This window comes from Panthera tigris, chromosome F3 (genome assembly GCF_018350195.1).
Source record: "Panthera tigris isolate Pti1 chromosome F3, P.tigris_Pti1_mat1.1, whole genome shotgun sequence".
Classification (NCBI taxonomy): Eukaryota; Metazoa; Chordata; class Mammalia; order Carnivora; family Felidae; genus Panthera; species Panthera tigris.
This window is the reverse complement of record NC_056678.1, coordinates 49,119,599-49,143,310: the sequence shown is the minus strand read 5'-3', so window position 1 is coordinate 49,143,310 and position 23,712 is coordinate 49,119,599. Positions and strand designations below refer to the sequence as shown.

The 23,712-nt window shown below is 33.5% G+C and overlaps 1 protein-coding gene across 2 annotated transcripts in view; it reads left to right on the top strand.

Moving 5' to 3' along the window:
• RGS18 (regulator of G protein signaling 18) overlaps nt 1–17,349 on the top strand; it is a 41,238-nt gene extending 23,889 nt beyond the window's left edge. For both annotated transcript variants that reach the window (XM_042975808.1, XM_007072828.3), the window contains 2 exons: nt 14,263–14,429; nt 15,895–17,349. In XM_042975808.1, coding sequence (XP_042831742.1) covers nt 14,263–14,429; nt 15,895–16,152 — 425 coding nt within the window. In that variant the 3' untranslated portion in view covers nt 16,153–17,349. The remainder of the gene's footprint in view (nt 1–14,262; nt 14,430–15,894) is intronic.
• Nucleotides 17,350–23,712: the final 6,363 nt, after the last annotated feature.

Sequence of the window (23,712 nt, the reverse complement as noted above, 5' to 3'; positions counted from 1 at the left end):
CCAGACCAAAAAAAAGGAAAGACCTTACTCATTAGTACCCTCCCCCCTCACACACACACACATATGCACACACTTTAAGAAAGATCTTACTCTATCAAATTTTATGTAACTCCCCTTTGGTTAAATGAGTAAGTTTCTCAAATTCTATATGTCATGTCTATATAAAGGAAATAGAGATTGTATTAAATTTAGGCAAATAGGAAATGTAGTGATACATAACAAAATGTAAAATCAAAATACGATGGAAATTTGAGTATTTAGTTTGACAAAAATGGCTGATATTTAAAGCACTGTATGCTGATTATTAGTATCTTTAGAAATGGAGCCACAGAGTAGATGGTTCTTACGCTAGATTTTAGGGGATTAATCAAAATTCACCAGCTGGACAAGAAGAGAGAACACCCAAGTGGAGAGTCATCATAGGCGTGGGGCATTAACCAGTTTAACTTAGGGAATTAAAAAGAAAGTAATTCTCTGCTGAGAAAAATAATTTGAAAAAGGAAGCATGGCTTACAGTGACACACAATAGACAGATAAGACTAAAACAGAAAAAGCATGATTTTTACTATATCTTCCATGGAAGTGACAGAATCCATGGAGTATTTAATAACTCCACTATTTTATCCAAATTTCATTCTTAAAATGTAGTTTTACTCTTTTAAAAAAACAGAAGATAAAATACAAGTAAATCTAAACCAAGTATGCACTTTAGTTAGTAAAAAGTTTCAGTATTTGTTTATTATCATATATGTACCTTACCAACGTAAGATGTTAATAATAAGAGGGAACTGGTTGTGGGATATAAGGAAACTGCACTATCTTCATAACTTTTCTGTAAATTCAAATCTATTCTAAAATAAAATATTCCTCATTTGTTTCTATACAGATACTAGGATACATTTTTTTCCACCATCCCCGTTTATTGACAAATTTGTCTGGAATTGTGAAATGAATCCTAAAAGTCTATAATTTAACTATACATATAAAAATCAGTAATTTTTTTAATGTTTTTAATGTTTATTTATTTTTGAGAGAGAAAGAGAAAGAGAGACAGAACACAGCAAGGAAGGGGCAGAGAGAGAGGAAGACACAGAATCCAAAGCAGGCTTCAGGCTCTGAGCTGTCAGCACAGAGCCTTGATGTGGGGCTCGAACTCATGAATGGTGAGATCATGACATAAGCCAAAGTTGGACACCCAAATGACTGAGCCACCCAGGCAGCCCTCCAAAAATCAATAATTTCCAAATGCTATTTAATAGAAATAAAATTTATGATTAAATCAAAAACCAATGTCAGATTATATCTAATTCATAATCACCAATTTCATATTTAGTTATCAGTCTCCTCATTCACTGATTGACTTTATAAAAGTAAATGCTATTAATATGAAGTTAGCAAACCAATTAATACCAATAAGATTATATATATACATATATATACATTATACTTACATATATATGTGTGTGTTTGTATGTATATAGGTATGTTCCATGTAAGCCATCTTTGAAAATAAAATCATGATGTTGATCAATATATGTTTGAAAATGATTAGCTAGTTTTATAAATGTTATATAACTTGCAATGTATCATGTAGCCTTTCAAAAAATTTTTAGAGATTGGATAAATGGGTACAAGGTTTCAACAGGCAGAAGAAAAAATAATTCCTGAGCTGAGAAAAAAAGGCAGGAAAAGTGCTAGAGATTTTGTTGTAACTTGGAAAAGCAACCAGTTATCTTTCACTGAGGCAGAGTACTGAAAAAAACACATTGGGAAATCCAGTTGGGGACAAATTTTGGAAGAGTTTGTCAGAAAACTCTGATGGACGGAAAGGTAGAATTCTATACATGTAATATGGACTACCCACAAGGTTGTTAAATATAAAAGCTAACCTCACAGTAAGTGCTATTTTGGAAAGAAAATGGATAAACCTGGTGATTGATTGAATGTGTACGTGTGTTGTAAAGTGAGATGGTGAAGAGATATGAGACGAAGAAAAAGGATGAGCCAAAGGTCCCTAGATTTTATTCCACATTAAATAGGAAGATGACAGTGCCTTTTAAAGATGAGAAAAAGAGGTGGAAGAACAAGATTTGTGAGAAGATAACAGGTCAGAGTTTGAACTTATTTAGTTCCTGGTAAACTACATCACAAGTTTTGCAGGGTTTTATAAGCATACACCTAGAATGTGGAAGAGTAATCGATCATAAATAGAGATTTTTCTAACCATCTCACATAATTAATAACTGAGGATGTGAAAGAGGATGTTGCTTCCTGCAGGGAGTCTCTATCAATAAGAAAATCTTTCCACTACATAACTGTATATTTTCCTATGCACCCTTTTTTCCAGTCATTACAAATAATTCCAATATTTTTGACCTTTTCATTAATGAGTATTTGCTTGACTTTTTGCACCCTGAATTGTGGTTCAAATAAACTTAATTCTGGGAATAATTCATAATAGATGAGAGAAATAGAATATATAGGTCATTGCACCCCCTTGATTTAAAAGTATAAACTAATTATATTGTGGAAAATACTTATTACTGACTGAGTAAAGGCTGCAAGGAAATGAGTACTTCACTTTTGGGGAAGGAAATGAGTACTTCTCCTTACACTTTCTACCTTGTGGCTTTTCAACGTGCCCTTCCCGATTTTCGGTTACTGATTTTCTGCAAGATGAGGGATTCCAGTGTTCTGCAAAGTTAAATTTCTGAGTCAAGCTGAATCAAGCTAAACACTCAATTTCTTAATCTGTTTAACAATAAAAATAAGTAAAATCCAGTTAAAACTAGGAATGGATTACATAAGTAAATCATTATTGCAAAAGTAACCACAACATTCTGAGTAGGGTCAAGAGCTATAAAGCCCAATATTAAAGGGGAAACAATGCAACCTAGTAATACCGTACTTGAGTTTCCAACTTCAGAGTTTCTTGACTTTTTGTTTCATTTGGTTTCTTGGCATCAGAAAAATACTCCAACAGATGCCAGCGTTTCAATTTAGAAACATGCAATCACAAGTGTTTCATATTTGTATGACACATTGAGCCAGCTTCTTCCAGTGTGAATTCTAATCCCAATAGGTTCCATCAGGCACTTATGGCAGCTGCATTCACCACTGCTGCCTTCTAAAGGACTGTTTGGTCAGTTACTCCGTCCGTGTGAGCAGTGGTTCCATGGTGACCTGACAATGCAGCTGCCCAGAGTAAGAGAAACAGGAAGTCACTCATGTGCTGGGATAATCTTTCACAACATTGCTTTTTACTGTTTTTTTTTTTTAAGTTTTTATTTAAATTCTAGTTAGTTAAGCATATTACTTTTTAAAAAGTAATTTACTTAAACTTTTAAAATTAAATACTTCTCATTCATTTTTTCAAAAAAAAATTTTTAATGTTTATTTATTTTTGACAGAAAGAGAAACAGTATGAGCTGGAGAGGTGCAGAGAGAGAGGGAGACACAGAATCCAAAGCAGGCTCCAGGCTCTGAGCTGTCAGCACAGAGCCCCACGCAGGGCTCAAACTCACGACTGTAAGATCATGACCTGAGATGAAGTCAGAGGTCCAAGCGACTGAGCCACCCAGCCACCCCTCATTCATTATTAACTCATTTCTTGAATCAGTATTTCTTCTTTTTATTGTATTCATATATGCCAACAAAATCCATTCACTTTGATTTTCCCACTTATCAGCACTTTTTAGCACATAGCACTTCTCCTATTCAGAGTTGGACTTCACTCTGAGTGTCCATATCAAACTCAAGACCAATCATGGTAACAAAGGCCTTTTGCATGATATTTCAGAGCACAATGGCAGGCACATAGTCAACACTCATATTTTATGAATTACTAAAGGACTGTATTTTAAGAAACATTTGTGCTATTTTCTGAAGTCTTCGATTTGAATTCCATACAAGCTGATTTTCCTGGGCTGCTCCAAATAGAATAAATCACCCCACAAATATCCTTCCTTAGTCCTTGGTATATAAGTGCGTGCCTTGTCCATTAACCTTCATATTACTCAACACTAGGGATTTTGTTGTTTTATGGCAGTTTATAACTTTGAACAAAATACACTACAGTTCAGACTTCTGCTCTATATTTTACCAGCTATAAATTTAGGGCAACTTAACTCTTTGAATCTCAACTTCTTTATTTATAAAAATGGGTATAAAAGGACTTACTCCACAAGGTTTACATGAAAATTAAATGGAGCCGCACTAATAAAAGTCATATAGCAATGTGCCAAGACCTTAGCAAACACTCAAAACTTCCATTATAATTAATATTATTGCATTTTCAGTATATAATACAGTTCTCGGGCTCATACTAGGTGTTTCATAAATAAAATAGATGAAGAAAGTTATTTTTAATATGTAGCAATTTCAGTTGCCTGGCATATGGATGATTCCTTTTGGATGTTAGTGCAAAAATTGAGATATATTAATAGGAAAAGTAATGATCATATTCTCCCAAAATTATGACATTTATTAACTCACTTTAGGAATAATTTGGCATTTAAAAATTGATCAACCATGCTTATACATGTCATGTGGATAGAATAAATTGAAATCTGAAAAGTTTTTTCCTTCACTTGGGTCAATGTAACTTTATTCACAAACCCAATAAAGCTTATAATTTATTTCCTCTTTCTAAACTAGGTTTAACCTGGAACAGATTATTGTCTCATTGTAAGATAGCAGGATTTTTTTTTAATTTTTTTAACGTTTTATTTATTTTTGAGACACGGAGAGACAGAGCATGAACGGGGGAGGGTCAGAGAGAGGGAGACACAGAATCCGAAACAGGCTCCAGGCTCTGAGCTGTCAGCACAGAGCCCAACGCGGTACTCCAACCCACGGACCGCGAGATCATGACCTGAGCCAAAGTTGGCTGCTTAACAGACTGAGCCACCCAGGCGCCCCATGATAGCAGGAATTTTATTTTTAGTCTGAAACGTATACATTTTAGGTATTTGAGGAAAAGCTTCTGTGTATCAAAATGCTTCAGAGAATCATTACCCATTCATATTTCCCTTGCACCTTCTGAGAAAAGCACACCGCTCAATATGAGAAATAAATCTTGAAAATGAAACACAAAGTGAGCTAAAGAAATTAGGAAAGTGGTTAAATATCACCTATATTGATCATTCTTGCTATTCTCAGTGATAAGAATTTGTTGACTCACTCAGGAACTGCTTAGCACTAAGAGCTTTTTAAGAAAGTTCTGTTTAACCAGGAATTATCTTACCAGCATCTAGTGACTGTAGACAAGTTCTGAGTTGCTTGTCAGTCTTAACTGATACCTTCTCAAATCTTGTAAGCCCGATCTTTGCTTGTCTTCCTCGTTTTTCCACGAACAGTTAACCATCAACATCTGCTCAGTGTTAATTTACTGAGAAAGAAAAATGGCAGAATCTCCCTCTTTATCTCAGTAAAAACGCCAGCGGCAGGAGCAGTGGGTAGAGACATGATTCTTTTGTCATGGTTGTGGTTGGAGTGATGCCATAGTCAATATTTTGGAAATACTTGTAGGTTGTCATTTTCTGTTCCTGTATTTCAAATATATGTTTTAATTGCTTACAACATTAAAAAAAATGATGCTTCATGACAAAGAGGACAAGTTCTATATATAGGAGAAATAAATGGTGAAATGTAAAGCATCATTTGAGGATTGTATTAGTTTCCCATTGCTACTGTAACAAATTACTATAACTTTAGTGGCTTCAAACAACACAAATCTCTCTTATAACTTTGTAGGTCAGAAGTATGGTATGGGTCTCATTGAAAAAAAAAGTCAAGGTGTGAATAGGCTATTGTCCCTTCTGGAGGGTCTAGGGGAGAAACCCTTTCCTGCTATTCAGGGTTTTAGCAGAATTCAGTTATTTGTAGTTTTGGACCAAAGTCTCCATTCTCTTGCTGGCTCTAAACTGATGGCCATTCCCACCTTCTAGAAGCCACCACATTTTTTGGCTCATGACCATCTTCTTTCATTTTCAAAGTCATTAACAGTCCTTCTTGTGTTGTATCTCTCTGACCCACTCTTCTGCCTTTTTCTGCTTTTAAGGATTTATGTGCTTAGATTGGACTTGATTATCCATCTGGGTAATCCAGGATACTCTCCCCATCTCATGGTCCTTAACCACACTCACTTTTTCCAGGTAAGGTAATGCATTCACAGGTTTTGGGGATTAGGGCATGGACATCTGTGGAGGGCTGTTGCTCTGCCTACCATAGGAAGTGTTACCTTCCTGAGACAGATACACTTCTACAATTTGTTTTGTTTTGTTGTTTGAAAATGAGATCTGGGGAAATTGAACTTATTTGAAACTCAGTTTCCTCATCTATGAAAATGAATATAAGACATATTCCAAGCAACTGTTGTAAAAGTTAAATGGTAAATGTGGTAGTGCATATAAGCAGCACTTAGCCCTCAGAACCTCTAAACATGTCACAAATGCCAGATCTCTTAACTGCCTTCATTCTACCAATAGATTCATTATTCTTGCTTCACTCAATATGGAACTTTTTTTTAATTAAAAAAATTTTTAATATTTATTTATTTTTGAGAGAGAGAGACACACACAGTGTGTGTGCCCGTGGGGGGAGGGGCTGTGAGAGAGAGACACAGAATCTGAAGCAGGCTCCAGGCTCTGAGCTGCCAGCACAGAGCCCAACGTGTGCCTCAAATCCACAGACCATGATATCGTGACCTGCTTATCCAACTGAGCCACCCAGGTGCCTCAGAACTTTTTATATTAGACACCATCACTGACCATAAGGAATAGTGCTAGACAGAAGTGAGTATAAGAAATTAATATAGGTGAAAATGAATCGAGGGGAAAAAAAAGCTATCACTTTATTTCACCATAATGCTAGAATGCTTGCTTCTTTTAATATATTACTAAATTTAAGTCTTTAATATTTTTTCAGAATCTTTGCATCTGTGATCATGAGGGATCTAGGTCTGTAATTTTCTTTTTGCTTTCTTTCTTAATATTTATTTTATTTATTTTGGAGGAGGCAGGTTTTGTTATGAGAGTTATCCTAGCTTCTTAAAGTGAGGGGGAAAGTATTCATCCCTCCACTGTTTTAGAATACTTTCTTTTTTTAGGGAGAGAGAGAGAGAGAAAGAGAGAGAGAGTGCACACATGTGAGCACAGGTTGGAGCAGAGAGAAAGAGACAGAGAGAGACAGAATCTTAAGCAGGCTCCACTCTTAGCTCAGAGCCTGACTCAGGGCCCCATCCCATGACCTTGGGATCACTACCAGAGCCAAAATAGAGTCAGATGCTCAACAACTGAGCCACCCAGGTACCACTAGAACACTTTTTCTTAAATGTTTGATAAAATTCACCAAGTCTGGGCCCAAAATTTTTGGGGAGAAGAGAGAATATTTTTATTATAAAATCTGTTTATTAATTGGATTAGGGCAATCAGATTTTTCACTTCCTCGGCGTCATTTTGGGTAGGTTTTCTTTTTTTAATGATTTTCTCATTTTATTTAAGTTACATTTATTGGTGTGAAGTTGTTCATAATATTTACTGTCTTTTTACTATCTGCCAGATATGTGGTAATATCCCTGATTTGCTTCCTACTATGAAGCAGGCTTACTAAGGGTTCTATTTTATTAACGTTTTCAAGGAACCAACTTTTGGCTTTTGTTAATTTTCTCTATGTTTTTTTTTTCCTTCATATAGATTTCTGCTCTGTTTTTAATTATTTTTCCTTTCTACTTACTGTGGTTTTAAATTGTTCTTATTTTCAAGCTTCTTAAAGTAGAAACTTAAATCTTGATTTTCATACCCTTTTTTTATTAGTACAGCTTTACATGTAATGAATTTTCCTCTAAATATTGTTTAAACTCTACCCCACAAATTTTGATGTGCCATATTTTCATTATAATACAATTGTAAATATATCCTAATTTCTCATGTAATTCCATATTGACCTATGAATTTATGTGTGTATTTTATTTTCAAATATATAGAGACTTCTATAGCTATGTTACTAGTTATAATTTTTTATTAAAACCCTTGTGGGCAAAGGAGATACTCTGTAAGGTATCAGTCTTTTGAAGTTTGTTTAGATTTATCTTATACCCTATCTAGCATGTGGTCTGTCTTGGATAATCTTTTCTTGTTCTCTTGAATTTTATAAGTGTTTTATAATTAGCAATTAGGTCAATTTGGTTGATAATGTTTTACGTTACTTTATCAATATTCTGTCTACATGTTCTATAAATTTATACATGAATACAATTAAAATCTACAATTATATTATAATTTTTTTACTTCTTTCAGTTCTTCCAGTTTGCTTCATTTATTAAAGCTCTTCATATGTTAAAGGTCTACAATTAAGATCATGTATATGAAGGATTGTTATTTACTAGTAACAGTTGACCACTTTACAATTACGAAATGGAAAGATGCTATTTTGAAGTCACTGTGTCAGGCCACATCAAATTGTGTTTTTGGGTTTTTGTTTTGTATTGTTTTGTTTTGTTGTGTATTGTTTTGTTTTGTTTTGTTTTCTCCTTCCCTCCCTCTCTACTGAGAGAGAGCCATATCAAATTGTTTTTATACAGATTTCTTATGCAAAACACCTTGTGAATCATTTTCATCTTTTTATACTACCTTCCTGGTATTTTATTTTTAGCATGTGTTTCTTATAGCCAATATATAGTCGTTTTAATTTTTAATAAAATCTGACAATCTCTGACTCTTAATCAGAATGTTTAGTCCATTTAAATGTAATGTCATCATTGATATAAATGAAATCTATAGGTTACATCTTATTTCCCGGTTGTCCCATAATTTTGTGTGGTCATTATTCTTTTCCTCCTTTCCTTTTCCTTAGATTAAATAATTTCTATTCAACTCTGTTCTAGTTTACTCGCCCTTTCTTCTTTAATTTGTTGTCATGCCCATTCAATAACTTTTTACCCCAGATATTTTCAAGATTCAGATCTAGAATTTCCATTTGATTCCGTAGTTTCAGTTTCTATGCTGAGTTTTTTGCATTTATTTACTCATTATGCCTTAACTATTATGTTCTTCAACAAATTAATAATAGATTTTTTACTGTCCTTGCATGCTACTTCCAATATTTTGGATACTTCATGGTCAGTTTCTTTTTTTTTTTAATTTCATTTATTTATTTTGAGAGAGAGAAAGAGAGAGGGTGGGAGAGGAACACAGAGAGAAAGAGAGACAGAAAGGGCTCACTTCATATGTTTCTTTTCTCACACTGTTTCCAGTTCCTATTACCAGTTGTATTATGCTTGAAAACTCCTGCCTTGATACTGGGTCAAGTTTTATGGTTATGTATGGTCAGAGGGCAAATTTGGTTCCTGCTACTCTGTCATGACCCTCTTATTTATAGTTTAATAGTAAATATGTCTTCTAATTAACATGGGGCTCTGTAGATTAAATCAAGAACTTTGTCGACTTTGTTTAGCTAGATTCTTCAGTATTGAGAACAGTGTCTGGGATATAATTAGCACTCAATAAATATGTTTTACTTTTTTTTATTTATTTAAAAAAAATTTTTTTAACGTTTATTTATTTTTGAGACAGAGAGAGACAGAACATGAATGGGGGAGGGTCAGAGAGAGGGAGACACAGAATTTGAAACAGTCTCCAGGCTCTGAACTGTCAGCACAGAGCCCGACGCGGGGCTCTAACTCAGACCGCGAGATCATGACCTGACCCGAAGTCGGCTGCTTAACCGACTGAGCCGTCCAGGAGCCCCAATAAATATGTTTTAAATAAATTAATGTGTTGCTCACTGGAGAATTTGGGATGAAAACAAACTTATTTAATAAGATAGTTGACCAAAGTTAGGAATACAAAATAGAATTAGGAATATGCTTGAATAGCCCACAGTGATATCCAAAAGGGAGCAATGTACCCCCAGAAAAATATTTCAGCTTGTCTGAAATTACATAGGATGGCATTTACCACAAACTCTAACCTTGAAGGTTGTGAATATTGATGTTGTCATTTTGTTAACACACCATGGACCCAATTCTCAGTAGAAGGCTCGCATTGGCAAAACTCATGAGGCCAACCTCCAACTTACTAATAGAGATTCAGAAATAAAATTCATCAGTTGCCATTTCTCTCCCTTTCTGTTTGCTCAAACAAGTAAAATTATAATAAAAATTCTGCTTGACAAGCTTGAAATTAGAACATTAATTAAATATTTAATAACATTAGGCTAAGATAAGTTTTGACTTTTAAATGAATATATTATTAATTTAATACCTTATGTATCCATATTTATAATATGACAAGATTTTTTGTTTTGTTTCTTTGTTTATTGCCTTTTTATACGTACTGGCTTTAACAATTTCTTTCCTAATTATTATAGAATTGATGTTTTATGAAGAACACAAAACATTTTCCAAAACTTTTTTTATTTTTAATGAAATTTTTTCTCATGTATTTAATTATTTGTAGATCATTTATTTCAGTAAGTAATTATTGAATGTTTTCTTCATGTTGGACATTTGGTGGCAAATTAGACAAGGGTCTTCATCTCATGAATCTTAAAAAGTAGCATGAGATATAAAAGCAAGCAAGCAACTGTAGCACAATGTTCTAAGTTCTTGGATCTTAAAATGTGAAAAAGAGAGTGGAAAGAGATGAAGGGCACCTGGAAAATTTTAAACAGTGAAGAGACATGATAAGGTCTATACTAGCAAGATAATACTAACCAGACTGTGGATAATGAACTAAGAGGTTGTGGGAAGAAATAAGGGAATCCTGGAGCCAGAGTCACTAATTAGAAGGTTGTTATAATAATCCACGGGTAAAATAATTCTAATAAGTAAAATACGTTTAAAAAAACCAGCCTCTTTATGTTTTTCAATGGGCAAATAGTTAAACAAATGGTGGCATATTATTATCTTACTTGTGATACTTACTGTATTACACTTGACCCTTGAACAACATGGGTTTGAAATGCACAGGTGTACTTACTCTTGGATTTTTTCAATCAACACAGTGCAATACTATAAATGCATTTTTTCTCTTCCTTATGATTTTCTTAATAATAGTTTCTTTTCTCTAGCATACTTTATTGTAAGAATACAGTATGTGATACACATACATACAAAATGTGTGTTAATCAACAGGTTATATTAGCTGTAAGGCTTCTGGTCAACAGTAAACTATTTGCAGGATAGTTTTTGAGAAGTTAAAACTTACAAGTGGATTTTTGATTGCATGGCACCCCTAACCCTTGCATTGTTCAACAACAACTGTATAGTTTTGGAAGATGTTACCTTGGTGAACACTGGATAAAGAGTACATGGGACCTCTGTTCTCCTACAACAACATGTGAATTTATAATTTTCTAAAATAAAGAAGTTTCATTTTTTAAAATGTATATAGGCCAAAAAATGTAGACTATCAGGGAAACCTGGATGGCTCAGTCAGTTAAGCATCCAACTCTTGATTTCAGCTCAGTTCATGATCTCACAGTTTGTGGTTCGAGCCCCACATCAGGCTCTCTGCTGACAGTGCAGAGCACTCTTTCTCAAAATAAATAAATATATAATCTAAAAAAAATTTTTAAAAAGTAGAATATCATAAAAAGTTGAATGAGCATTAGTTTTAAAGTCAGTTTGTCTTAGAGAGGAATTCTAAGCCTGCCACATTCTAGCTATGAAAACTTAACCTGACTGAACCTTAAATAAATAATAGTCATCAAGACCATTATCATCACCACCACCACTGAAACCCGTACAGTATACATACTATGTGCCAGTCACTGATCTAAGCACCTTGCATGTTTTAACACTTTTAATTCTCTCCTCTCTTGTTTACTTCTCTCATGGTTTGCTGACTTACTTTAGTGATATACTTGTATTTTGTGTCATAATTTACATCCTTTTATTTTCTTAATCCCTTGACCTATTTTTTATAGATATACTTACTTTTACTGTTTTCGTGCTTTCTACTTTTCTTACTTCTACTTATGGTTTTCCTTTCCTTTCATAGAGTTCCTTTTAGCATTTCTTTTAGGGATGGTTTAGTGGTCATGAATTCCTTTAAATTTTGTTTGTTTGGAAATCTCTTTATCTATTCTTCTATTCTGAATGCTAGCCTTCCTGCATGGAGTATTCTTGGTTACAGGTTTTTGGGTTTTTTTTTTTTTTTTTCTTTTAGCACTTTGAATATATCATGTCACTGCATTCTGACCTCCAAAATTTCTGCTGAAAAATCAACTGATAGACTTTTAGAGTTTCCCTTGTATGTAACTGTTTTCCTTTTTTTTTTTTTTTTTTTTTTTTTTGATGCTTCTAAAATTCTCTTTTTATCTCTACTTCTTCCCATTTTAATTTCTATGTGTCTTGGTGTGGACCTCCTTGGGTTGATTTTGTTGGGTCTCTCTGTGCTTCCTGGATCTGGGTTTCTGTTTTCTTCCCCAGACTGGCAATTTTTCAGCTATTATTTCTTTAAATAAAATTTCTTCCCCCTTTTCTCTCTCTTTTTCTTCTGGGATCTGTATAATGAAAAAGTTATTATACTTGATGGTATTGCTGAGTTCCCCAAGTCTATTTTTCTATTTTGTCCTGCTCTTTTATTTGGGACATAGCCCCTGTCTCCTCATTTTGTCTAGCTCTATGTATATCTTTCTATGTGTTAGGAAAGTCAGCTAGATCTGCTCTTGAAAGTAATGGCCTTATGAAGAAGTCTTGTGGTTTCCTATAGTGCGATGTCCCTGTTCAGCAGAATCTGGAGCATTAGGGGTGTCTCCTATGTGTGTTATGTGTGTTATACTATTATGGCTGAGCCTGGGGTGCCTGACATGAGGGTCCATTTCTCTCCCCTTTCAGGGCCTTCAGCATCCCTTCCTCCTACAATCGTATGGATCCATTTGACTCCTAACTATGTCTCTTTCCTTCCTACCTACTTCAATGTGTCCTCTTCCCTACATTCTCTACATTTAGCTGTGGAGTGTCTGTTCTGCCAGTCCTGAGGTCATTCTCTTGGTTATTTACACTGATGTGGTTGCTATTTATGGAGCAAAATGAGCTTAGGGTCCTCCTTCTCCATCGTCACCTGAAATCAATGCTTTTAATTCTCTAAACAGCCCTATCTGGTAGGTATCATCATTATCTTAATTTTAAATATTGAGAAAATGAGGCAATGAAAGAAAAGTATTTCACTCAGGACCACATAGTAACTGGCTGAATATGAACTTGAAACCCGGTTGTCTTCCAAAAGGCTTGATACCAATGACTAACATTGAAGGAGCTCAGGAAAAAAGTAAAAATGGAGACCCCCATACTAAATGTCTAAATGCTTAAGAGCTATAAATCAAGCTAACAAACTGTCAAAAATGTATATATTTCATCCTTCTATTTAGACAAATATACTGTGTAACCATTAAGTTTAAATTTAAAATTCTCAGACTTTTTACAGTTCTACTCTGTCAACATGGACTGCCTTTCTTCTCTTTCCACTCATGGTTTGGTTCCACACTGTGAAAGTTCTTTTTGTACATTTTTTTGGACACCCCAGCCTGCAGATCCAAGTCCTGTCCTAATGATATACATACCATTGAGTCAGTGTGCCTTTAGTGGATGAATTTAGGGAAGAAGACCATGCAAACCCTGGTAACACAGAGCTTTTAGATAGGGAATTCCAGGGTCCTGTATACAAAAGCATAGTCTAGAATTGGGGGGATGAACTCCAGATAGAATGGTTTCTTGGCTCTGTAGAATAATGCCCACACCCCTGAGAGAGGCGCTGAGAGATCTGAAAGAAACCCAAGCAAGGTCCTGAATAGGGATTTGTCACTCTTACTCAGATCTAAGTGTGTTACCAGCCTCATTTCAACAGGAATGATACTTACCTTTTATAATTGTGAAGATTACAGCTTATTTACATGATGTCCCTCATTATATTCTTCAAGATGTGTGTTACTTCATTGCATTAGAGGGAAGAGGTAGTTATTCTGTTAACATTTGCAATTGTACTTTAATATCAAGTAGTACATTACTGGAGGGGAGTTGGGCAGGGGATGGGTTCCATAGGTGATGGATATTCAGGAGGGCACTTGTTGTGATGAGCACTAAGTCTTATATGTAAGTGATGAATAACTAAATTGCACACCAGAAACAATATGACACTGCATGTTAACTAACTGGAATTTAAATAAATATTTGGAGTAAAAAATAATATTATGTAACATAATTTCTCAGCATTTAATTAATATTTTATAGTTAAAATATATCACTTCTTTTCTTGGTAGATGGACTAGAGACTTTTACCAGATTTCTTAAAACTGAATTCAGTGAGGAAAACATTGAATTTTGGATAGCCTGTGAAGATTTCAAAAAAAGCGAAGACCCTCAACAAATTATCCTTAAAGCAAAAGCAATATATGAGAAATTTATACAGAATGATGCTCCACAAGAGGTATAGTAAAGATGATCATAAAAATTTAAAACTGTTTGAAAAATTTTTTGAGAAAGTCTGCCTTGATCAAATTGATATCCTCATACATTCCACCAAAAGGTCAATATTTCACTGAAGTAAAAATGGGTATTAATGTAAATTCCTACATACAAACAAAATTCACTGTAAGACTTTGCCATGGAAATAAAATTATAATTGAAGTCATTCCTTGGGGTTATTTTTATTCTAGACTAAGAGTCAATACAATTATTTGCAGCATTTAGATTCATTCACTTATCCATATTAATAACCTAAATATAAGCAATGTCTCATCAAAACTAATGATTTCTATAAGTGAGGAAGGCAAGAGAAATTAAGAAGTTTGTATAATGTGCCATTTTAGTGTGAACTCATCTACCAATGCCAAGTTTTGATTGCCCCAAAATAATTATTCCTCCACTTTAAGATAGACTAAAGAAAATTTCATAATAAATAGTTGAGGGAAACCTAATTTGGCAATGGTTCAAGTAAAAAAAACAGTTGTGATTTTCTTTGACCACAAGCTCAGTGTGAGATAACTGTGTGATACAACTACTAAAACAATAGCTATAAAACTAGCCAATATTACCTGACTACCCTCAAAAGTAATTTAAATAGGGTTTCTATATTTCTGTGTGTTCAAAAAATAGTGTTTCTTCGCTAAAGGAGTAGAACTGGTAGTCTATCACTGGTAAGAGTTCTGTTTTACTATAAATTACTATTGTCCATGAGGTAGCATCGTCTATGTGGATATCATTTCACATGGAATGATGATAGTTTTTCTTGTTTCAGCATGTTTCAGTTGGTTCTGTGTTTCAGTGCATTATTCTGTTTTTCCCATGGCCAACCTTATACATGGATTTTTAAAAACAGCTAGTTTTATGGTGCTACCTATGAGGGAAAAGGAAGGACCCTTACCTGAAAACACCTCTACCAGAATCAGATATAGCAGTAGTAGTTTCATAAAACCATTGGAAGATTTTATATCTTTATAAGATCTCCATTTTCAGCACACATTTGCTTGTAAGAAAGCATCATAATAAAATGAAAAGAGTATGGTGATTTAAAAAAAAAAAAAGCCCCACATTGAAATCCTAGATATGCCCCAAACTCACTGCCCTCACTCAAAATAATTTGATTTCTGTGAAGCTTAGTTTCCACTTTGAAAATGAGTTACCCTGATGGTCTTTATGATATTTACTATGTTTCGTTATCTTAAATTAGCAGAAGTGAGAAGGACCAGCAGCATAGGAAGAGAAGACCCTGATGAAATGCCAACCCAGAGTAAATCATTGGATCCCTAGACCCATAACAAAGAAAATCACCCAAGCATTCAAGTACATTATGCCCACTCCAACACTGGATCAGTCCTGCACTTTGTTTTTCAAAGGTGTTTACTTAAGTGGATTGACCATATTCATGCTTTTTTGTTATTATTATCATCTAGGTTAACCTTGATTTTCACACCAAAGAAGTTATTACTAAGAGCATCACCCAACCCACCCTACACAGCTTTGATGCTGCACAAAGCAGAGTGTATCAGCTTATGGAACAAGACAGTTACACACGTTTTCTGAAATCTGACATCTATTTAGACTTGATAGAAGGAAGACCTCAGAGACCAACAAATCTTAGAAGACGATCACGCTCATTCACCTGTGCTGAGTTCCAGGATGTAAAGTCAGATGTTGCCATTTGGTTATAAAGAAAATTAATTTTGTTCATTTTGATGGCAAATTTGTAATCTGCTTTTAAGATATAGAATATTTACTTTTTACAAGTGGGTACATCTTTTAAAATAAAATACACCATGTCAATGGATTTTTAAAATGTAAATCAAAATTTACATTCTAACAACACATACTATATCTGCCAATTTATCCTGTAAAACCTTCCATTTGACTTCATTCCATTCATAATCACAAAAACATTACTTAATTAAAAAGAAGTAAATAAGTAATAATATTTTATGAGACTGTAAAGTTGAATTAAAGTTAAGCTTTTGCAAAATTGTCAATGGTTAGACCCAATATCTACTTTGGATTATTTTTCTAGATTAAACAATTTATTGTTCAGATATCCATATATTCAGAACACAGTTTCCATACTGATGAAGACTCTTTCTTTCTCTTTCAGTCATAGAGAGTGTAGAAGTGATCTGGTTCTACAATAGGAGAAGACAATCATTTGCTCTTGTGTTACTAACACTGGCTCATGAATAAGCATTGTATCACCTCTAGTTATAAACCAGAAACGGGAACTTTGGGGAAGACACATTCACATCTATAGAACTTCCAAGTTCAACATAACCCATATTGATAACTGAGAATAGGATCCACATGTGGGCTCATTCCTAAATGAACATGGGCTTACCCAATAAGTGGAGCACATTTCTGGTGGTCACAGAAACATGACCAGGTCATACATAGCTCCAGGTCGAGACTAGGAGCATCTTCTTACCTGCTAACATAAGTAACCTGCTATTAAAATAGTGGCAGTCAGTGGTTTGAATGACACCCAGAGGAAGTTTACCCCAGCTGTAGTTAGGTTTCATGCTTAGACTTTTAGGATTGGGATGAAAGTTAGAAATGAGAGGAGGTAAAAAAGCAAGGAGTCAAAGGCCCTGGAGATTCATGCATCTGCTACATTGGCTCATAGAAAGAAAGTGTTCCCCATTGATCATGTTCTTATTTCAAGTCTCATTGAATCATTTAATTCTATCTTATTCAAAATAAGATTATGCTAATAAATATATGTCTCTACTTTAGGGAAATATTTAATTTTCAATGTGTGCTGCATGTAAATGCCTATATAATTAAAGATGTCATACATTTGGCTTTGGCAAATGTTATATTAGTTGAAATGTAAAATATAAAAATCATGGATTACCTATAGTAATAAATATTTTTAATTTCTTCTTTTGTACAGTTAATGTTTATTTTGCCATTAAGTGTTCTTGCTAATTATTGAATATTCTTTCTGTCATCAAATTACACATAGACATATTTTCTTATTTTAGAATGATAATGGAATAGAAAGAATTAAAATGTTTTGTCACTGATCTTAATGCTATTTCAATTCTTTATACAGTTATAGATATGAAAACAATGTATCATGCTTTTCAAAAATCAACCAAGAAAGTGATTTTTAATTTTTCTTTGGGTGATTTGTATTTTATTTTTTTGTCTGATTGCCTCATGCACAGTTAAGACTTGATACAAGGTACCTTTTTTACGTTTATTTATTTTTTGAGAGAGACAGCACATGTGGGGGGTGGGGAGGGGCAGGGGAGGGACAAAGAGAGAGGGAGAGAAAGAGAATCCTAAGCAGGCTTTGCACTGTCAGCACAGAGCCAGACACAGGAGTCAATCCCATGAACCATGAGACCATGACCTGAACTGAAATCAAGAGTCAGGTGCTTAATCGACTGAGCCACCCAGGCATCCCTGCAAGCTTTCTGATATCATCAGAAAAATCATGGGCTGATTTTAACAGCATTGTTCTAGGACTACAAATACATATTATGTAGGGGTTTTTTTATTTGTAATACTTCACAGATGTGTCCAATATCTTGTTTAAAATATTCAATGGGACCCTTCAAAAACATACCAAGGATAATGTGGCCACAAACAGAAAACAAAATAAACGTTTGGAGAAGTGAAAGAAGCCGAGTAAAACTGTGCAGACAGTACTGAGCAATGGCTGAAGGAATTGCAGAAATATATAATAAAAGTCTGAGATCTTGAGAACCTCAGTGCCTGGGCTCCCTAAACAGATGTATAAGCCTCAGAAATTCATTTAACTTCTAAACATATCTATCTTAACCATGTTTTGTTTAATAAAAGGGCTCAGCATTTCTAATTCTAATCCTCTTTATGGTCCCTACATTTACTGATTCTAAGTACATCACCTGATATTCTCCAAAGCACCTCTTGATTAATGCCCAAGGAAGGAAAAGAGGCAAATATGTACAGTTAATGAAGGAAAACTTCAGACTAAAAGTTAATATGGGATATTGGTCTAATAGTAAGGAATAATTTTATAGAAAACTTAGAAATACATGAAAGGAAAGAAACCACAGGAAATGTAGTTTACGTTTTTTTGACTGATCAAATGTATAAAACAGAATGTCTTTAAATGGCTTGAATAAGATAATTTGGAATATCTTGAAGTCCATAGACAAAAGTCAATACCTATGCTGCCATATTTTGTACATAATAGAAATTCAATACGTGAATATGGAATCAAATGGAAGCAAAAGGAAGCATGATGAGGAAAATTCACATTTCAGCAAAGAATAAAGGCATACTTTAATTGAATGTGGCATATTTTATTTGAATCCTGGGTCTGCCACTTATCAAGTGTAGTATGTTGGGAAAGTTACCTAAATATACCTAAATATTTTGAACTTCAATTTCTCATTTGTGATATTGAAATAAACATTCACAGTGATCTTAAGATGATTAAATTTTAAAATATTTGTAAAGTGCCAAGTATAGATTCATTGAGTTAGTGCATGAACATTAAAATATCAGAATTATTCTCAATATTTACATAATACATTTTAATTATGATATAAATTTTCCTGAATTTTATGTTAAAAACAAATATATGTCCCTTGAGAATAAGGAGATTTTTCTTGAATAAAATATGGGGGCGGGAGAACAGTTCTTGCTCTCACTTAATCTTTTATAAATTTGCCCTCCATTGAAAAGTAAGTAATGACATTTTAGTCATATAAAAATATTGGAAAATTATAAGTTAAAATATTCTTCTAAAGAAAAGCTGAAAAAAACTTAACTTATTAATTATGTGCAATGAAGTCCTTCTCTAGGAGAAAAAAAAGGACAAAGCATATTAAAGATACATACTTCCAAAAGTGCTCACAGACTTAACAATAACATCAGCTAAAATTTAAACACATTAATTTTATTTTCACTGTGTTACATTGATTGGTCTTCTATTTAATTTCCTTGCTTTTTAATTATTATCTATCTATAAAAGAGAAAACAAATACAAAGATCCTTGCCAATTTAACCATGGGTTTATTCATAAACATTAACTGGAATCTTTTCAATAATGAAAATTAAAGATAATATAACATAGCCAAACCCAGCTTCTGTTGCATGTTGAATGAATGAACAAATATTTATTGAACACTTTGTGTTTGACTGGTACAGTTAACTGCTGGACATTCAGAAGTGAATCAAGCAGAGTGAAAGGGAGAGAGAAAGAAACTTTCTTCATGGTATGTTCTCTGATAAAATTTGCATAATACAATATTCAGCTAAAAGCCATGCTTTACACAAGATGTTCCTTCATATTTATACCAGATAGTAAATCCATCCATGACTGATGATGCAGATATCATTTATCTTTTGAAGCTAAGAGTTGGATAGCTAATTTCTTCACTTGTTTAAGAGAAACACAGTAGTCCCACTAACTTGTACAAATTTCGTGCACCTTTTATAAAATGAAAGCGGAACTAAAAGCATACACATATCTAAGAATACATTTTATTTAAGACTGAGGGGTTATGTTAATTTCATGTGTTTTTACTTTATAAACAACCAATTGTACAAAAGTCCTTTGTAGAGTAAAAAAAAAATCTAAACAACATTTTAAAAAATCATATCATTTGAGGAACAATAGAGAAAAATGAACAGCATAAGTAGAAAAATATTGCATATGAAAAATAATGAGCCAGTATTAACTGTGCTTTTAAAAGATATGACCATTTTACAGAAAATACAAATATTTTTTGAGGAACCTTACCTTCAAATTGAATTTTGTAGAGTGGAAATGAAACTTTTAGAAGTAGTAACCAAGGGAAATATTTTAAATATCATGAATTTAGTAAAAACAACAGTATTAACTTTCAGATAGTCTGTTTACAGTCCATTTCTGATATCACTAGCAATACACAGAAAATAAATAATAATCAAAATAAATATTCTTTTTGCTAGAGCAAGGAAGGAGATAGAAAATATTTGGAAAGATGGCCGTCAACATGTAAAACCCAATAATTATCTTCTGAACATTGAACTATTGTTATCTGTAGAGAAATTAGAATATTTAAATATGAATTCAAATGATGTCAAATCAGTATTAACAATATCTGTAATACATTTATTTAATAACCTATAGTTTGGAATACTCTATACCTAATTTATCCTTATTTTATCATACAGAACCCCTGAAGTTCAGTAAGTATTGGCTATACTTCACCTTTGTTCCAGTCACTGTACTGGATGGTAGGAATGCAAAAGTGAAAAACATAGTGTAGAGTATATTGTTGAGGATATTACACCTGATGATACTCCTATGTAGGCAAACACATAAACTAGTCATTTCAATCCAACATGCAAAACAGTCACAGATAACTTGCTATCCCTATCTCTAAAAAATTGCCAGACATTTTCATGTGATGTAACAAAACACCGGAGTCATATCTTTGTGTCTTCACAATACGTCTGAATATATTTTGTAGTATGAGGTGAGATATTGAATTGTTATCTTGCCATTGAAACTTGCTTTAAAATGCTTGTCTCTATAAACCTGAGATCTCATGAAAGAGATAAATGGACTTCATTCACATTATGACTTGATTCATTAAAGGCTACCTTTAAGTAGGAGATTTCAGAAAAGTATTTAGGTTTTATTGACAAAAAATTACTCAACATAGAGGCTTTGGAAGTAGATCTTTAATAGAAAGTGACAAGCAGAGTATTGAGACTCTGGTAAATGAATATCAACCAAAAAATCAGATGAATGATATCTGAAATTATGAAATATTCATTGAAAAATCATTATTGAAACGATAACATTTTACTTATTTATATTATTTATAAGCATATTTATTGTGAAATAAAATTAACATTCTCTAAAAGGAATCACATGCTTATGAAGGAAACAATAACCTTGCAATTTGGTCCACTAACATTATTTGCTAGCCATTTATAGTGTATTGTCTTGTTTGTTTTTTCTCCAGATGGCTATTTTGCCAAGAATTTGTAAGTAAAAGATGATTTCAGGATGGTATACACATATATATAAATACACCAGTAGTGTGGTTTTTTTAAAAAAATAATAATAATTACCATTATTTTTCAGTCTACTGGGTAAACTGTATTCTCTCTGCCACACAGTATCACAGTTTCTTCATCATTGAAGAAAGTCTTATAGGCAAATGTTTGGGGTGATATAAGACAATATTTATACTTTGCAAAAAATTTTAACTTGAAAATTAGAATATTTAAACAGATAAAAATAGAGAGAAATCAATAAAATAGTAATTTTTGTGCTTTAAAAATCATATAAAAAGAAGCATTTTTTAAATCCCTGAATATTGCAAATAGTATTGTGTTTAGCAACTGTATCTGCCTAAGAAAGGAAATGATATCATTTAATCTTCATTTTTTCACTTTTCATACAGAATCTATGAATCTTTTAGAAATTTAGGAATAACTTAGATTGGGGCCTCCATTTTCTTGAATGGCTGAGTCAGAAAGATTACATAAGATTACATAATTATCATAGAACATATCATATTCTCAGCTAATAAATATCTTTCTCAGCTAATTTTCCAGCAAATATTTGAAACATGTCCAAGTGATCTTGAAGTCATCGGCAAAGGTTAAATGGGGGGGGGGGGGGGCTGGGGCGCCTGGGTGGCGCAGTCGGTTAAGCGTCCGACTTCAGCCAGGTCACGATCTCGCGGTCTGTGAGTTCGAGCCCCGCGTCGGGCTCTGGGCTGATGGCTCGGAGCCTGGAGCCTGCTTCAGATTCTGTGTCTCCCTCTCTCTCTGCCCCTCCCCCGTTCATGCTCTGTCTCTCTCTGTCCCAAAAATAAATTTAAAAAAAAAAAAAAGGTTAAATGGGGGGAAAATATCTTAATTTTAAGAACATGCATATTGGCAACAAAAGCAATGTATACATTATGGAAAACAAGAATGCATTATAGAAAACTGAAAATCATCATAATCTGAATCACAATCTCTGATATCACATCATAGTTTTAAAAAGTACTATAAACATATCTAAGAGAAACAGTTTTTAATTCTACATATGATTTGAAGACAAATATAATGTATGAAGAAAATAAATTGAAGAAAAAAGACCTAATCTTTCAATTCAGAACAAGCATTTTAGTGCACGTGTATATTTCCTTCTAATTGTTCTAAAATCTATTTACTATTGTCATCATTCTAATGATGGATTATAAACATGAATATTAATTAAGAGAATTCTGTTTGTTGATAACAAAAAACTAAATTTTCAAAATAGTATTGAAGTTTGGAAAGAATAAATTCTCTTTATTTTAAAAATATAATTTATAATATCAATTTGAACTAGAGCAATAAAGCCATGAACAAAATATAGCCAAATCTCAAACATGACAGGTGATAATAAACTTGAGGTAAATCCTAAAAGCAGTATGTGAAAAAAATTAATGGATTACAAGGTATGAAGATAAGGGATGAGGAAGAGTAAAGGAAGTCCAAAAGCAGAAAGATAGACATGACGTATACAATAATGGCTTTTAAAAGTCAGTATATTTTTAGTTATAATGCTCTGGAGAGGCACCTGCCTGGCTCAGTCTGTGGAGCATGTGACTCTGGATCTCGGGGTGGTGAGTTCCAGCCCCACGTTGGGAGGAGAGATTACTTAAAAATAAAATCTTTGGAGCACCTGGATGACTCAGTCAATTGAGTGCCTGACTTCAGCTCAGGTCATGATCTCATGGTTCATGAATTTGAGCCCCACACCAGCCGGCTGCTGTCAACACAGAACCTGCTTCAGATCTGCTGCACTTCTCCCTCTGCCCCTCCCCCACTTGTGCTCTCTTTCTCAAAAAAAAAAATTTTTTTAAAGAAAGAAAACATTGCATGTTGTTTTTGAACAAGGACAAATTGGCAAGACTTGAAATTTTCTATTCAAAGCATGACATTGTTCTGGTAAGGGAAATCCACTCCCTTTATGGGGAAACTGCATTGGACAATTTGCAGATTTCTTACATTTTATTCCAACACTTAACACTAGTGCTGAAAGGAGATTTAGAGATTGTGTCCATCAATTTTCACATTTTATAAGTCAGGATAGTAAAGTCATCTCTAGAACAGTTAGAACAATAATAAAGAATTTGTGTGAAAACAAGATTCCGATATCAACCAATATAATTTATTTATTCATCTCATCAATAAAAATTTACCAGTACCTACTATCAGGATTTTCTTCTGATATAAAATACGTTATCAGATGAGTA